Source organism: Pseudophryne corroboree, chromosome 8 (genome assembly GCF_028390025.1).
Source record: "Pseudophryne corroboree isolate aPseCor3 chromosome 8, aPseCor3.hap2, whole genome shotgun sequence".
NCBI lineage: Eukaryota > Metazoa > Chordata > Amphibia > Anura > Myobatrachidae > Pseudophryne > Pseudophryne corroboree.
Genome location: NC_086451.1, coordinates 385,082,508 through 385,099,722, shown reverse-complemented (window position 1 = coordinate 385,099,722; position 17,215 = coordinate 385,082,508). Strand labels below are relative to the sequence as shown.

At 49.3% G+C, this 17,215-nt stretch overlaps 1 protein-coding gene and 1 non-coding gene across 3 annotated transcripts in view; both read left to right on the top strand.

The window, feature by feature from the left end:
- LOC134949206 (zinc finger FYVE domain-containing protein 1-like) overlaps positions 1–17,215 on the top strand; it is a 155,265-nt gene that overhangs the window by 10,757 nt on the left and 127,293 nt on the right. For both annotated transcript variants that reach the window (XR_010183122.1, XM_063937656.1), the window contains exons 2-5: positions 6,093–6,597; positions 6,715–6,932; positions 7,155–7,261; positions 11,072–11,180. Coding sequence is in view for 1 of the 2 variants with exons in the window: in XM_063937656.1 (XP_063793726.1) it covers positions 6,093–6,597; positions 6,715–6,932; positions 7,155–7,261; positions 11,072–11,180 (939 nt within the window). In the remaining variant the exon portion in view is untranslated. The remainder of the gene's footprint in view (positions 1–6,092; positions 6,598–6,714; positions 6,933–7,154; positions 7,262–11,071; positions 11,181–17,215) is intronic.
- LOC134950171 (5S ribosomal RNA) lies at positions 1,006–1,124 on the top strand. Its single transcript, XR_010183202.1, has one exon. It is a non-coding gene; the product is annotated as a 5S ribosomal RNA (ribosomal RNA).

Here is a 17,215-nt window from a genome sequence, read left to right as displayed (position 1 = left end):
GCACCCCCCGCACAGATCCCCACTCAGCGCGACTCACAGAGCCGGCACAGGGATCCCGCTCGAGCGCAAAGCAATGTTTAAATTTGGCGCCTTGTACGGAGGGGGCGGAGCTAAGTCCCGCTCTGTAGAGCGAGCTCAGCGCTCCCTGCTCCCAGGCGGCGACTCGCGCTCTGTTCAGCGCAACACTCCCCGGCGGCGGCTAGCAGATACAGGGCTCTACTAGCGCTGTATAGCGGGCTCAGCGCTCAGCGCTCCCCGGCGGTGACTCGCAGGCCCAGCGGAGGGTACAGCTCGCTTCCCGCTTAGTTTTGCAATAAGGCGCCATAGCCGGGGGGCGGAGCTAACTCCCGCTCTGTACAGCGGGCTCAGCATTCTCCGCTCCCCGGCCACTGTTATAGTGTAATAGGCATTTATGTGAGTTTAATGCACATGGTGCTGAGGAGAATGTGATATAGTCAGAGTGGCTCAGCAATAATCCAGTTATCCACTATATAGATTTTATCGCATAGCCCAGAGGAGTTTCACTCTGGCGGCCATTTCCTCCATGCACAGACCTGGCTTCATATTTGCAGTGTCTCCTATAGCCCAGTGGGCTAATCTTGCATACTCAGAGACAAATACAAATAAAGTCCCAGGTATATTAACAGTTAACCTGCTTTACTCAGCGGGCTCCCAGGTCTCCCCGTCGCTAGGCAACAGCTCTGGGATTTGTAACTTTTCGATACTTCAGGCTGCTGAAATATAGATACATTCCTCCTGCAGTAGAGTCCTCTACCCAGCATTTTCCTACTTGCAAATCAGGGAACCTGCTCTATTACAGTAGCTGGGACTCAGCTCAATAATAATTAAAAGGATCTACTGTGCAGTATTTATTTACCTACGGTGTGTGTGTATATATACATATATAGTTATGTTTGTGCATGTATATATATAGATATATATATTTAAGTGCGTGTAGGTATGTATATAGATAAATCCATAAAATACCAGATATAGGGGATAAAAGCCTATGGCCACACCACCCTGAACACGCCCGATCTCGTCTGATCTCGGAAACTAAGCAGGGTCAGGCCCGGTTAGTACTTGGATGGGAGACCGCCTGGGAATACCAGGTGCTGTAGGCTACTTCCGCAATGTTTTCTAATAACAACATCTTGCACATAACATTTTCCCCCATCTTTCTCACAGGCTGGTCACCATTTTGAAAAGCCAGCGGAACCTCAGAGAAACATCTGGTGCACCTTAATTAGCGGTACACTAAATACAGGGCGGGGTGTTGCCTTCCCTTTATTATTCCTTGTTGTCACTAGTTACTAATGCTATTTGTAATTGTGGAATGCGTGTAAGGCATAAGACAAATAGCGCTGCGGCTCAGTACGCTAGTAGCGGGTATCTGAACAGGGGTTTGAATCCAAACAAAACTTTAAGGAGAACTCCTATAGCCTAGGGCTAAGACTCCTGTCCCACAGCGCAGCGTTGCTGGTTCAGGTCTCCGCTGCTCCAGAAAGTTTATTTTAATCGTATCGGTCACTACACATTATAGTGCACACCTTACGTAGGGCTCTGTTTATTTAACCCACCTTTTCTCCTTTCGTTTGTCTCTCCTGGGATAGTCGAAGAATTCCCTCTTAGGTGTGAAGTATGCGGCGGAGCCATCTGCTTCGCCCTCCACGCACCTGCACACCCCTGTTTGATCAATGATGCAGGTAATGTCACTATTAACCAGACAATAACTCATCAGGTAAGCCCTTGGACTTTGGTTTCCAAGGTCACAGGATCAAATCACAGCGGGACCAAACACACCTTTCCAAAAAGAAACTTTGCTAACATTCCATGCATTACTGATGTCTGTTTTCTGTGGATCTGAACCAGTGTCTCAGAATATACAGGTACATAATACAGCAGTTCATCTGATACTGCAGGTAAAGGAGGAGGACACGTCAAGTCCATCAGGGTTCCACGCCATTGACGAAAATGACAGCGACTGGTTCAGTTTCGGATGAGCTGGGCAGGCTCCGGTAGGCGGCCGACAGACACCCGAATACACAATATCAGGTATCAAACAAGGTTTGTTTTCCTATCTTTTCCCCGCAGATGGCAGGAGATGGTATCAGAACCTCTCTAGGGTATACACCTCGGTGTATCGCCGGTCCATCAAGCCGCCGTTTTCCTGAGGCAACCTTGCTCAGGGATCCATCGACATATGCGGCAGCATGGTTCTACCGTATCCGGAGCAGGTAGGTTGGGGAACAATTGTCCTCTAGGTTACAGGATGCTTCGCATCAGGATCAATTGATACTTTGATACAGGTCAGAATCACCATTCTGCTTTATGTTCCTTGGAGGTCTCCATGTCTACAGACTCGGACCCTGCATCTTCGCTTGGGCTGTCTTAACCCGACGACCTCTGGGGCTGCGACAGTGACAAGTAAACATGAAATCCTACGGGGCAGATGGTTCTGGGGAAGGAACTTTCTGCAGGATTTCTTGAACCAATGGAGGTAGGTCCACTTTGATTTCTCCTACTACTGCCCCAGCTCCAAGACAGACCTTTACTGGTCTTCCCTTTAGATTTTTTCGTGCCCTTTCAGGTTTTTGACTCCACACGGGTGATATCTTCGTCGCCAGGGGTTCTCAGGGTAAAAAGGCTGAAGCAGAGGTTCAACATCCTCAGTCCAGTCTGATTTTATGTCATCCTATACACCCATTACACCTGCAGGGTCCCAGGGTAGGCGCAGGTCGATGGGAGAAGGCTTGGGCGGTTACAACCGTCTCAGGAGTCCCTCGGCATAGGTCGGCTGATTTACGATGACAAGAGAGTCATACTGCAGGCTGCGCTCCATAGGTTTCTAACCGCAAAGGGTGTTGATCCCTGTTTTTCACATATCATTTGAATTAGGACAGTTCTCAGGCCTTTGTTTTCTTTTCACGTTCCGAAGCCAAGTGGCTCGGACAGGCCTATTCTGGCCTTACAATCCTTTTAGTCTGTGATTGCTAGTTTAAACAAGAAAGGGAGTTTTACGTGTCCCTTGTCTTCAGAGATGCCTGTTTACTGATTTCCGTTGGACAGGCTTTTCTCAGATTCCCCCTTAACAGGATTCTCATTTTCACTGTAAGTCCTTTACTCTTCTCTCTTCCGCTCCCACAGAGTTTAGAAAGATAACAGAATAACTCTTTTTCAGGGGCAGTGGGTGACGTTGGTTCCCTAATGGGACAATTTACTGCTACTATCCCACTCTGTACATTAGGTGGCTTCTGAATATCCGGAGGATCCACGAGCTTCTGATTCGACACAGATCCAATTTATGCTCCGCATAGACGTTTCTCAACACGGTCCGTCAGAGGTTTTTTCATTCCTCGGCACCAGAGACTCTATTTCTTCAGTCAAGTTGCGACGTAATGAGTGGTCGCCTCCATTCCTCTCGGAACGGGGGACAACAATCTTGTTTCCAGATCAAGCCACCAGGTCAGACTCCTGGGTGAGGGAACATGCCCCGGAGTTTTGTCAGCTGGTCCGCTGTGGGCGGAGATTTCGGATCGACCTCAGGGCGTTCTGACTGACTCGTTAACCCTTTATTACTCTCGGACGGCAGTAGCCGTGGAGGCCCTCAGGGCTCCGGGGAGTTTTCTGGTTATTCTATCCTGCCTCCTTTTTCTATTTCTACTTCATGTTCAGTAACACAGGAGGGGATTATGCGTGCTAGTCCTCTCGGTGGCGCTGGTTGGGCCACGCATGACTTGAAGATACAGATACGCCTGTTGTCAGTAGAGGAGCCTTGGCTCCTACCTCGACTGGACTGTCTACTTCAACAGGCTCCTTTTTTCTCCTTGTTCAATTTTACACTGGTTTCGGTTACCCGTGTGACTGTTCACGAGACCTCAGAAGGGAGGAGTTCCCTAGTTCGGTTAGGCCTACTGGGCTCCGATTTCAGAAGTCTATTACCTCTTCTCGCTTTTGCCACTTTGGGAAAACTTTATGGAACATAATGAAGATAAAAGGGGTTTTTTTCCCCCTTCTTCCAGTTACCATTCATCTTTGGTTTCTCTGGGAGGTTTTTTGCTCCGCTGCGCTTCAAACCACACTGACCGGAATTTTAGGTCTCTGCCTTTTTCGCTTTTCTTCCAAATGAGATTAGCCTAGCGGCCGTAAGTTCGGCCTCTTGTTCAGGGAGTACTCTATTGGCAACTCCCCGGGCTCGGCTTCGGCCTCAGCGGTCGTTTCTTCCAGAGGGGAGGTCCATTTTTCATATAAATCTGACACTAGTGGTTTGCAATCCTCTCTGAAGGTTGTCAGGGCTCGTCAACTCTCTCTACAGAGGTCTCAGGCTATTCGATGAAGTGTTTTTTCTTCTTTGCTCTGGATGATGCTCCCGTACTAAATAGCCGGGGCCCCAGCATATGCTGGACAGTTGGATACATCTGATCATCAGACAGTCTTCTTGGCGGTTACTAGGGAACCTCCGTTTTCCATTTCAGCGCGCTTTACGCGCATTGTAAGACTTTCGTGGGCAGCCGCCCGCGGGGTCTCCATGAATATTTTGTCGGGCGGCTACTTGGTCAAACCGACATTCGTTTTGTCAAATTCTACAAGTTTGACACTTTTACGGCCTCTGCATCACTGTTTGGCCGAGCAGTTTTTACAGGACTCTCAGCGCTTTCCCACCCGTTTTTTGGGAGCTCTGGGACGTCCCCATTGTAACTACACTCCAGTGGCCCCTAGTGGATGAAGGAGAAATCAGGATTTTGGTACTTACCGATAAATCCCTTTCTCCGATTCCACAGGGGCCACTGGACGCCCGCCCAGCGCTGTTTCTCCTGATTTTTGTTTGATTAACGATTGCAGATCACCATATGACTGCTTGTTGGGTTCAGGCTAGCCTGGTTTTTTGTCAGGTTCTGTTCCAGGTTTAGTTTGTGTTCGCCTGGTTTACAGGGCGTCGTTAACCTCCTCTACCTTACGGTTTGTTTATTACAGCTCTCCTCGGGCACAGTTTAACGTAGACTGGCTTGGAGGGGAGATAGTAGGGGAGGAGCTAGCCACAGTGTGAGAATTTTTAAAGTGCCAGCTACCAATACCACCTACTATCTCCCCATTGTAACTACACTCCAGTGGCCCCTGTGGAATCGGAGAAAGGGATTTATCGGTAAGTACCAAAATCCTGATATACGGGTTGGGAATGAAATGCCTGCTGTCGGCATGCCGACAGTCAGGATACCGACAGTCGAAATCCCGACATGTGAAATCCTGACATGGGGTGTCAAGCAGTCTAACCCTCCCCCTATCATACCCTAACCGTAACCCTCCCTTTTAGGTGCCTAACCCTAACCCCCTCCTGCAGCCTAATCCCCCCCCCCCCCAGGTGGTGACTAAACCTAACCCTCCATCTCCGCACCCTAAACCTAACCCTCCATCTCCGCACCCTAAACCTAACCCTTCCCCCACTGCACCCTAACCTTAATCCCTCGCCTTAGTACTTACCCTGGCCGCTGTGTTGACGATCGGGATTCCTGCATCGGTGTTCTGTCTCCTTTCAGGATTCTGGCGTGTGTCTCAATTCCGGTGCTGGTATCTTGTGCGCAGGGATCCCGACCGTCGGGATGGTAACCGCATCCCTTATATGCATAGGGTGTATATGATGGTACCTTATTGTGTAGAATTGTTGCTAGATAAGTAGCCTTAGCATGGCTTGGACACTGATTTAATATGTGAGGGGTCTTGGGGAAGTAAATTTATAGGGAATCTATCACCCCAAATGACACTGGGTTTATTTCCTCGGCTTGTGTACAGTTTACAAGATATTGCAGGTTTGTGACTCAGGTGAAGCCATCTTATATTTGTGTAACCCAGGGACAGATTGGCAGACAATGACCCAGGGAGCTTTCCTGCTGGGAAACAGTCACTTTGTCTCCCTCTGTCCCTGACTCTGAAACCAAAGATTGCTCAGCTGAGCGGGCAGTGCTGGGTAGAATTATATGCATGAAATAGGAAATATAACAAATACATAGAACAGCTGTCAGTTTCTCATCTAGTTACGTGAGCAGGATTTTCAGTTTCCCGGGAATATTTGAGTGTTTCATTTTCTTTTCTTTCAGGTGAAAGACGTATCAGACTTCATGAATAAGCTTGGGTGTTGTCAACAGCAACCTGTTAAAGTTCTCAGCATTTTTGGCAACACTGGAGATGGGAAATCCCACACCCTCAACCAGATGTTTTTTGATGGTCTTGAAGTCTTCAGTACCTCCCCCTCCCAGGATTCCTGCACCGTTGGAGTGTGGGCTGCATACAACCCAGCCTTGTCTCTTGTCCTCCTGGACACAGAAGGTCTTCTGGGAGCCACTGACAGACAGAACCAGCGGCTGCGCCTTCTTCTGAAGGTACTTGCAGTGTCTGACTTGGTGGTCTACAGGACAAGAGCCGAGCGGCTACACAACGATATGTTCCAGTTTCTGGGGAATGCATCCCAGGCTTACCTGAAATTCTTCACCCCTGAACTGAAAGCCTTGTCAAGTCGCTGTGGGCTGGAAGTGACCTTATCCAGTCTTGGACCGTCACTCATCATTTTCCATGAGACCTCTCGGACAGATCTGCTGGGCCATGGTGAGGATCTGGCTTATATTATATGTTGTCACTGGTAATAACATAGAGGTGTCCCTGCTGTGTATACATATGTGTGTCGCCTGCACAGTTACATGCGTGTTGTCTCATATCCTGCAGGAAGTAAGGTCCGTGGCCAGGCAGAGACTGATCTGCTGAAAAGATTCCATGACCTGGGGGTACCGCCTGAAGCTTTTAGCTCGGTCCATTATGTGGGGACAAAGACTGTGATCCCACCTACTGACTTCTTCCAGCTAAAGGAGACAGTGAAGAAGCAGGTGATGGATACGTCCACTCGCTCATCCAGACCACTGTCCCATGTTTTCACAGCCCTGCAGGTAGGAGGTGGGAATTATACTGTAATCTGGACCTTGAGTGGTGGCAGCCTTTTCCTTCTAGGATAACAACATGCTCGTCCCTGAGTTAGATAGTGATATAAAGACCACTGCCGCTATGTATATTGGTTGTGATGGATGTATTTGGTTGTTGATATTGGATGGGTAGGAATACATAGAAGTGACTTGAGTGTGAGTATATATCTCATCTGCTTTTTCTTGCAGAGTCTGAGCGAGCGCTTCTCTGGGGATATTCCAGATGAGCAGGTTCATATCACCTCCTTCTTCCCAGATGAATACTTCACTTGTTCCTTGCGTTGCTTAAGTTGCCGGTAATTCTTTTATGTTACAGCTGCCGTTTGTGTGTAAGCTTCAACTAATTTTGTTAGTAACTGTGGAAATGCAATTATCTTCTTATACATCCAGGGTTTATATTCTCCCCTTCTGAGGGGCATCAGCCATGAGATAAATAATTCTGTCTGACCCAGTTTTACTAGATGTAGAGGTATCCATGTTTATGTATAGCGAGCACACAGAATATAAGGGAATAGGCAAAAAGACAGATACTTCTGGCTTAGGGCCTAATTCAGACCTGATCGCAACAGCAAATTTGTTAGCTAATGGGCAAAACCATGTGCACTGCAGGGGGGGGCAGATATAACATGTGCAGAGAGAGTTAGACTTGGGTGGGTGGTGTTCAAACTGAAATCTAAATTGCAGTGTAAAAATAAAGGAGCCAGTATTTACCCTGCACAGAAATAATATAACCCACCCAAATCTAACTCTCTCTGCACATGTTATATCTGCCACACCTGCAGTGCACATGGGGGGTCATTCCGAATTGATCGCTCGCTGCCGTTTTTCGCAGCATAGCGATCAGGCTAAAAACCGGCTGTTCTGCGCATGCGTATGGTCCGCAGGGTGCACGCGCCAAGTAATTTCACACAAAGCGATGCAGTTTTACACAGGGGCGAACAATGCTTTTCAGTCGCTCTGCTGATCGGTGAGTGATTGACAGGAAGTGGGTGCTTCTGGGTGGTAACTGAGCGTTTTCCGGGAGTGTGCTAAGGCGTGTCAGGCTAAAACGCAGGAGTGGCTGGAGAAACGGGGGAGTGGCTGGCCGAACGCAGGGCGTGTTTGTGACGTCAAACTAGGAACTAAACAGACTGCAGTGATTACAATCTAGGAGTAGGTTCTGAGCCACTCTGAAACTGCATGAAAAAAATTTCGAGCAGTTCTGCTAACCTTTCATTCGCTATTCTGCTAAGGTACACTCCCAGAGGGCGGCGGCCTAGCGTTTGCACTGCTGCTAAAAGCAGCTAGCGAGCGATCAACTCGGAATGAGGGCCATGGTTTTGCCCATTAGCTAACAAATTTGCTGCTGCGATCAGGTCTGAATTAGGCAATTATTTCTTTATACAAACCCAGCGCCTTCAGCCACCATCTTCACTTAAGTCACTTTCAAAGCAATTTTTGTGTGCCATTATTATTATTATTATTATTATTATCATCTTTTATATGGCGCCACATGGGATCCACTGCGTCCAATTACAGAGTTAACAAATAAGCAAAACATGAAGACAGTGACTTACAGTTCAATACAATATAGGACAAGTACAGGGTATATAAACATAGCACTGAAATAAGTATCAGGGCGGCAGAAAACCGAAAGATTTGGTGCCATCAAAGGGAAGTATTGAAAAGATCATATGTTAAGTAAGAGACATAAAAGCACATGAGGGAAGAGTACCCTGCTTGTTACATTCTAAAGGGGAGGGGCACACAGACAGGGGTGACCCAGATGGGGTAGAAAGTGAGCGTGGGCCACAGAAGGCTTAGGATGAGAGATGGCTGGGTTTGGTGAAGAAGTGGGTCTTGAGAGCCCGTTTGAAGTTTTGTAGAGAGGTGGAGAGTCTGAAGGAGAGAGGTAGAGAATTCCAGAAAAAGGGAGCAGCACGTGCAAAATCTTGGAGGTAGGAGTGGGAGGAGGTAATCAGTAGTTAGGAGAGTCGGCGTGCATTAGCAGAGCGAAGAGGACGGGTGGGAGAGTAAAGGGAGATAAGGTCAGAGATGTAACTGGGAGAGGAGTGGGTGAGGGCTTTGTAAGTGAGTGTAAGAAGCTTGAAATGGATTCTGAAGGGGAAGGGGATCCAGTGAAGGGCTAGTAAGACAGGGGAGGTGGATGTAGTGCGTATGGTGAGGAAGATGATCCGGGCAGCAGCATTGAGGATAGATTGGAGTGGAGAGATGTATGTGTTCGGGAGGCCAGTCAGGAGGAGATTACAGTAGTCCAGTCTGGAGATGACCAGTGAGTGGATAAAGGGTCTTGGTGGCATCCTGGGTCAGAAAGGGTCTGATCCTTGAAATATTTTTGAGATGAAAATGACAGGTTTGTGATAGATGCTGAATGTGTGGTTTGAAGGAGAGGGAGGAGTCAAGGATTACTCCAAGACAGTGCACTTGGGGGCTAGAGGAGATAGTAGTGTCATTGATAGATAATGAAATTGTGGGAGGTGAGGTTGTGCGGGAGGGTGGGAAGATGATCAGCTCAGTCTTTGACATGTTAAGTTTCAGAAAGCGCTGGGACATCTATGAAGAGATAGCAGAGAAGACAGTTGGATACACGAGTGAGGAGAGCAAGAGAGAGGTCGGGAGGAATGGTAAATTTGAGTATCATCAGCATAGAGATGATATTGTAAGTCAAAAGAGCTAATGAGTTCTCGAGCCATGAGAGTAGACAGAGAAGGAACGGTCAGAGAGGTAGGAGGACAGCCAGGAGAGGGCAGTATCACACAGACCAAGGGAGTGAAGGATTTGCAGAACAGAAGGAGAGGGTGGTCCACAGTGTCAAAAGCAGTAGAGAGGTCAAGGAGAATAAGCAAAGAGTAGTGACCCTTGGATTTAGCAGATAGAAGGTCATTGCAGACTTTTGTGAGAGCAGTTTCAGTGGAATGGTGGAAAGGATGGAAGCCAGACTGGAATGGGTCAAGTAGTGAGTGAGAGGAAAAAAAGGCAGTCAGGTGGTTATAGACAATAAGCTCAATGAGTTTGGAAGCAAAAGGAAGGAGAGAGATGGGTCGATGGATGGAGAGAGTGTGTGGATCAAGGGTAGGTTTTTTAAGAATAGGGGAGATGAGTGCCTGCTTGAAGGCAGAGGGGACAGTGCCTAATGATAGGGAGAGATTGAAGAGGCGGGAGGGGATAGGGTCAAGTGGAGAGGGGTGAGGAACGAATGAGGGCCATGTCTTCCTCACCAGATACATGGGAGTGATGCCCTTATGCCCATGGTGCACAATTGAGTGATCCTCCTCTCCCCTCAGTGAGAAACTTTTTTTAAAGCGGCACTGCTATAACACTAATTGGCGAGCAGACAGAGGAGAGGTACATCCTGTTCCCAAATTGTGATTGTCCCCTTCATCCTACACGGTACAGCGCAGTGACCCGCTCAGTGCAGATGGGGAGTTTGACTACCTTCTAAACCGTAATGCAGCTGTCCTGAGGCTGTCTTAGGGAGCACAGATATGTCCCATGGAGCAGAAGGGCATGGGATACCATGGCTTAATTCTCTTTCATACCATGCGGGACAGTGGAGACCATGGGTATAGGGGGAGCACTTTTGGGGTTTGTGCAGATTCTTTTCCAGTGTGCAGTAGGGTGGCACACCTATTCCTGTAGGGAGCAATGGATTGGTTCTTCACTTCCTATAGGTTTACGCATCACAGCCTACTGGGGTAGAACTGGATCCACACATCTCCCAGCGTGGCACAGTGAGGACACAGAAATGTTCCAATCTAATATTGATTGTTTCTGTTGTGCATACATTAACTATACAAGCAATACAATGATTCTATTTCTAAAACATTATGGGGCAGATGTATTAAACCTGGAGAAGTGATAACTGGAAGTTGATAATGCACCAGCCAATCAGCTCCTAACTGTCATTTTTCAAACCTTTAATGAATGGCTGGTGCGTTATCATCTTCCACTTATCACTGGTTTATCACTTCTCCAAGCTTAATACATTTGCCCTGTGTGTGGTATTCATCTTTTTTATTGCGGTTATCACCCAGTGAGTTTATTTTATCACTTGCTATGCAAGTATCCTCTATTCACATTGTAAATGTTTTATTTATAAACTACAGGTCCCGCTGCAAGAACAGAATGAACCACCTTAAGGACAGTATCCCCCACCAAGCAGATGGTTTGTGCCAATTTGCCCACGAGTATAATAATAAAGTTTTAATTTGTAAGGTGAGTGCGGATTTGGGGGTCTATATGTTACTGGAGATGGGAACACAGGGGAGGGGGTCTGTATGCTACTAGAGATGGGAACACAAGAGGAGGGGGTCTGTATGCTACTAGAGATGGGAACACAAGAGGAGGGGGTCTGTATGCTACTAGACATGGGAACACAGGGGAGGGGGTCTGTATGCTACTAGAGATGGGAACACAAGAGGAGGGGGTCTGTATGCTACTAGAGATGGGAACACAAGAGGAGGGGGTCTGTATGCTACTAGAGATGGGAACACAAGAGGAGGGGGTCTGTATGCTACTAGAGATGGGAACACAAGAGGAGGGGGTCTGTATGCTACTAGAGATGGGAACACAGGGGAGGGGGTCTGTATGCTACTAGAGATGGGAACACAAGAGGAGGGGGTCTGTATGCTACTAGAGATGGGAACACAAGAGGAGGGGGTCTGTATGCTACTAGAGATGGGAACACAAGAGGAGGGGGTCTGTATGCTACTAGAGATGGGAACACAAGAGGAGGGGGTCTGTATGCTACTAGAGATGGGAACACAAGAGGAGGGGGTCTGTATGCTACTAGAGATGGGAACACAAGAGGAGGGGGTCTGTATGCTACTAGAGATGGGAACACAAGAGGAGGTGGTCTGTATGCTACTAGATATGGGAACACAGGGGAGGTGGTCTGTATGCTACTAGAGATGGGAACACAGGGTAGGGGGTCTGTATGCTACTAGAGATGGGAACACAGGGTAGGGAGTCTGTATGCTACTAGACATGGGAACACAGGGGAGGGGGTCTGTATGCTACTAGAGATGGGAACACAGGGGAGGGGGTCTGTATGCTACTAGAGATGGGAACACAGGGGAGGGGGTCTGTATGCTACTAGAGATGGGAACACAGGGGAGGGGGTCTGTATGCTACTAGACATGGGAACACAAGAGGAGGTGGTCTGTATGCTACTAGACATGGGAACACAAGAGGAGGGGGTCTGTATGCTACTAGATATGGGAACACAGGGGAGCGGGTCTATATGCTACTAGACATGGGAACACAGGGGAGGGGGTCTGGCTACTAGAGATGGGAACACAGGTGGGGGTCTGTATGCTACTAGACATGGGAACACAAGAGGAGGGGGTCTGTATGCTACTAGACATGGGAACACAAGAGGAGGGGGTCTGTATGCTACTAGACATGGGAACACAGGGGAGGGGGTCTGTATGCTACTACAGATGGGAACACAAGAGGAGGGCGTCTGTGTGCTACTAGAGATGGGAACACGGGAGGGAGTCTGTATGCTACTAGAGATGGGAACACAAGAGGAGGGGGTCTGTATGCTACTAGAGATGGGAACACAGGGGAGGGGGTCTGTATGCTACTAGAGAATGGGAACACAAGAGGAGGGGGTCTGTATGCTACTAGACATGGGAACACAGGGGAGGTGGTCTGTATGCTACTAGACATGGGAACACAGGGGAGGGGGTCTGTATGCTACTAGAGATGGGAACACAGCGGTGGGGGTCTGTATGCTACTAGACATGGGAACACAGGGGAGGGGGTCTGTATACTACTACAGATGGGAACACAAGAGGAGGGGGTCTGTGTGCTACTAGAGATGGGAACACGGGAGGGAGTCTGTATGCTACTAGAGATGGGAACACAAGAGGAGGGGGTCTGTATGCTACTAGAGATGGGAACACAGGGGAGGGGGTCTGTATGCTACTAGAGAATGGGAACACAAGAGGAGGGGGTCTGTATGCTACTAGAGATGGGAACACAAGAGGAGGGGGTCTGTATGCTACTAGAGATGGGAACACAGGGGAGGGGGTCTGTATGCTACTAGAGATGGGAACACAGGGGAGGGGGTCTGTATGCTACTAGACATGGGAACACAGGGGAGGGGGTCTGTATGCTACTAGAGATGGGAACACAAGAGGAGGGGGTCTGTATGCTACTAGAGATAGGAACACGGGAGGGAGTCTGTATGCTACTAGAGATGGGAACACAAGAGGAGGTGGTCTGTATGCTACTAGATATGGGAACACAGGGGAGGTGGTCTGTATGCTACTAGAGATGGGAACACAGGGTAGGGGGTCTGTATGCTACTAGACATGGGAACACAGGGGAGGGGGTCTGTATGCTACTAGAGATGGGAACACAGGGGAGGGGGTCTGTATGCTACTAGAGATGGGAACACAGGGGAGGGGGTCTGTATGCTACTAGAGATGGGAACACAGGGGAGGGGGTCTGTATGCTACTAGACATGGGAACACAAGAGGAGGTGGTCTGTATGCTACTAGACATGGGAACACAAGAGGAGGGGGTCTGTATGCTACTAGATATGGGAACACAGGGGAGCGGGTCTATATGCTACTAGACATGGGAACACAGGGGAGGGGGTCTGGCTACTAGAGATGGGAACACAGGTGGGTGTCTGTATGCTACTAGACATGGGAACTCAAGAGGAGGGGGTCTGTATGCTACTAGACATGGGAACACAAGAGGAGGGGGTCTGTATGCTACTAGACATGGGAACACAGGGGAGGGGGTCTGTATGCTACTACAGATGGGAACACAAGAGGAGGGGGTCTGTGTGCTACTAGAGATGGGAACACGGGAGGGAGTCTGTATGCTACTAGAGATGGGAACACAAGAGGAGGGGGTCTGTATGCTACTAGAGATGGGAACACAGGGGAGGGGGTCTGTATGCTACTAGAGAATGGGAACACAAGAGGAGGGGGTCTGTATGCTACTAGAGATGGGAACACAAGAGGAGGGGGTCTGTATGCTACTAGACATGGGAACACAGGGGAGATGGTCTGTATGCTACTAGACATGGGAACACAGGGGAGGGGGTCTGTATGCTACTAGAGATGGGAACACAGCGGTGGGGGTCTGTATGCTACTAGACATGGGAACACAGGGGAGGGGGTCTGTATACTACTACAGATGGGAACACAAGAGGAGGGGGTCTGTGTGCTACTAGAGATGGGAACACGGGAGGGAGTCTGTATGCTACTAGAGATGGGAACACAAGAGGAGGGGGTCTGTATGCTACTAGAGATGGGAACACAGGGGAGGGGGTCTGTATGCTACTAGAGAATGGGAACACAAGAGGAGGGGGTCTGTATGCTACTAGAGATGGGAACACAAGAGGAGGGGGTCTGTATGCTACTAGAGATGGGAACACGGGAGGGGGTCTGTATGCTACTAGAGATGGGAACACAGGGGAGGGGGTCTGTATGCTACTAGAGATGGGAACACAAGAGGAGGGGGTCTGTATGCTACTAGAGATGGGAACACAGGGGAGGGGGTCTGTATGCTACTAGAGATGGGAACACAGGGGAGGGGTCTGTATGCTACTAGAGATGGGAACACAAGAGGAGGGGGTCTGTATGCTACTAGAGATAGGAACACGGGAGGGAGTCTGTATGCTACTAGAGATGGGAACACAAGAGGAGGGGGTCTGTATGCTACTAGAGATAGGAACACGGGAGGGAGTCTGTATGCTACTAGAGATGGGAACACAGGGGAGGGGGTCTGTATGCTAATAGAGATGGGAACACAAGAGGAGGGGGTCTGTATGCTACTAGAGATGGGAACACGGGAGGGAGTCTGTATGCTACTAGAGATGGGAACACAGGGGAGGGGGTCTGTATGCTACTAGAGATGGGAACACAGGGGTGGGCGTTTGTATGCTACTAGACATGGGAACACAGGGGAGGGGGTCTGTATGCTACTAGACATGGGAACACAGGGGAGGGGGTCTGTATGCTACTAGAGATGGGAACACAGGGGAGGGGGTCTGTATGCTACTAGAGATGGGAACACAAGAGGAGGGGGTCTGTATGCTACTAGAGATGGGAACACAGGGGAGAGGGTCTGTATGCTACTAGACATGGGAACACAGGGGAGGGGGTCTGTATGCTACTAGATATGGGAACACAGGGGAGGGGGTCTGTATGCTACTAGAGATGGGAACACAAGAGGAGGGGGTCTGTATGCTACTAGAGATGGGAACACAAGAGGAGGGGGTCTGTATGCTACTAGAGATGGGAACACAAGAGGAGGGGGTCTGTATGCTACTAGAGATGGGAACACAGGGGAGGGGGTCTGTATGCTACTAGACATGGGAACACAAGAGGAGGGGGTCTGTATGCTACTAGACATGGGAACACAAGAGGAGGGAGTCTGTATGCTACTAGATATGGGAACACAGGGGAGGGGGTATGTATGCTACTAGACATGGGAACACAGGGGAAGGGGTCGGTATACTACTACAGATGGGAACACAAGAGGAGGGAGTCTGTATGCTACTAGAGATGGGAACACAAGAGGAGGGGGTCTGTATGCTACTAGAGATGGGAACACAAGAGGAGGGGGTCTGTATGCTACTAGAGATGGGAACACAAGAGGAGGGGGTCTGTATGCTACTAGAGATGGGAACACAAGAGGAGGGGGTCTGTATGCTACTAGAGATGGGAACACAAGAGGAGGGGGTCTGTATGCTACTAGAGATGGGAACACAAGAGGAGGGGGTCTGTATGCTACTAGAGATGGGAACACAAGAGGAGGGGGTCTGTATGCTACTAGAGATGGGAACACAAGAGGAGGGGGTCTGTATGCTACTAGAGATGGGAACACAAGAGGAGGGGGTCTGTATGCTACTAGAGATGGGAACACAAGAGGAGGGAGTCTGTATGCTACTAGACATGGGAACACAAGAGGAGGGGGTCTGTATGCTACTAGAGATGGGAACACAAGAGGAGGGAGTCTGTATGCTACTAGATATGGGAACACAGGGGAGGGGGTATGTATGCTACTAGACATGGGAACACAGGGGAAGGGGTCGGTATACTACTACAGATGGGAACACAAGAGGAGGGAGTCTGTATGCTACTAGAGATGGGAACACAAGAGGAGGGGGTCTGTATGCTACTAGAGATGGGAACACAAGAGGAGGGGGTCTGTATGCTACTAGAGATGGGAACACAAGAGGAGGGGGTCTGTATGCTACTAGAGATGGGAACACAAGAGGAGGGAGTCTGTATGCTACTAGAGATGGGAACATAAGAGGAGGGGGTCTGTATGCTACTAGAGATGGGAACACAAGAGGAGGGGGTCTGTATGCTACTAGAGATGGGAACACAGGGGAGGGGGTCTGTATGCTACTAGAGATGGGAACACAAGAGGAGGGAGTCTGTATGCTACTAGAGATGGGAACATAAGAGGAGGGGGTCTGTATGCTACTAGAGATGGGAACATAAGAGGAGGGGGTCTGTATGCTACTAGAGATGGGAACACAGGGGTGGGGGTTTGTATGCTACTAGACATGGGAACACAGGGGAGGGGGTCTGTATGCTACTAGACATGGGAACACAGGGGTGGGGGTCTGTATGCTACTAGACATGGGAACACAGGGGAGGGGGTTTGTATGCTACTAGACATGGGAACACAGGGGAGAGGGTCTGTATGCTACTAGACATGGGAACACAGGGGAGGGGGTCTGTATGCTACTAGAGATGGGAACACAGGGGAGGGGGTCTGTATGCTACTAGAGATGGGAACACAAGAGGAGGGGGTCTGTATGCTACTAGAGATGGGAACACAGGGGAGGGGGTCTGTATGCTACTAGAGATGGGAACACAGGGGAGGGGGTCTGTATGCTACTAGACATGGGAACACAGGGGAGGGGGTCTGTATGCTACTAGAGATGGGAACACAGGGGAGGGGGTCTGTATGCTACTAGAGATGGGAACACAGGGGAGGGGTTCTGTATGCTACTAGAGATGGGAACACAGGGGAGAGGGTCTGTATGCTACTAGACATGGGAACACAGGGGAGGGGGTCTGTATACTACTACAGATGGGAACACAAGAGGAGGGAGTCTGTATGCTACTAGACATGGGAACACAGGGTAGGGGGTCTGTATGCTACTAGAGATGGGAACACAGGTGGGGGTCTGTGTGCTACTAGAGATGGGAACATGGGAGGGAGTCTGTATGCTACTAGAGATGGGAACACAAGAGGAGGGGGTCTGT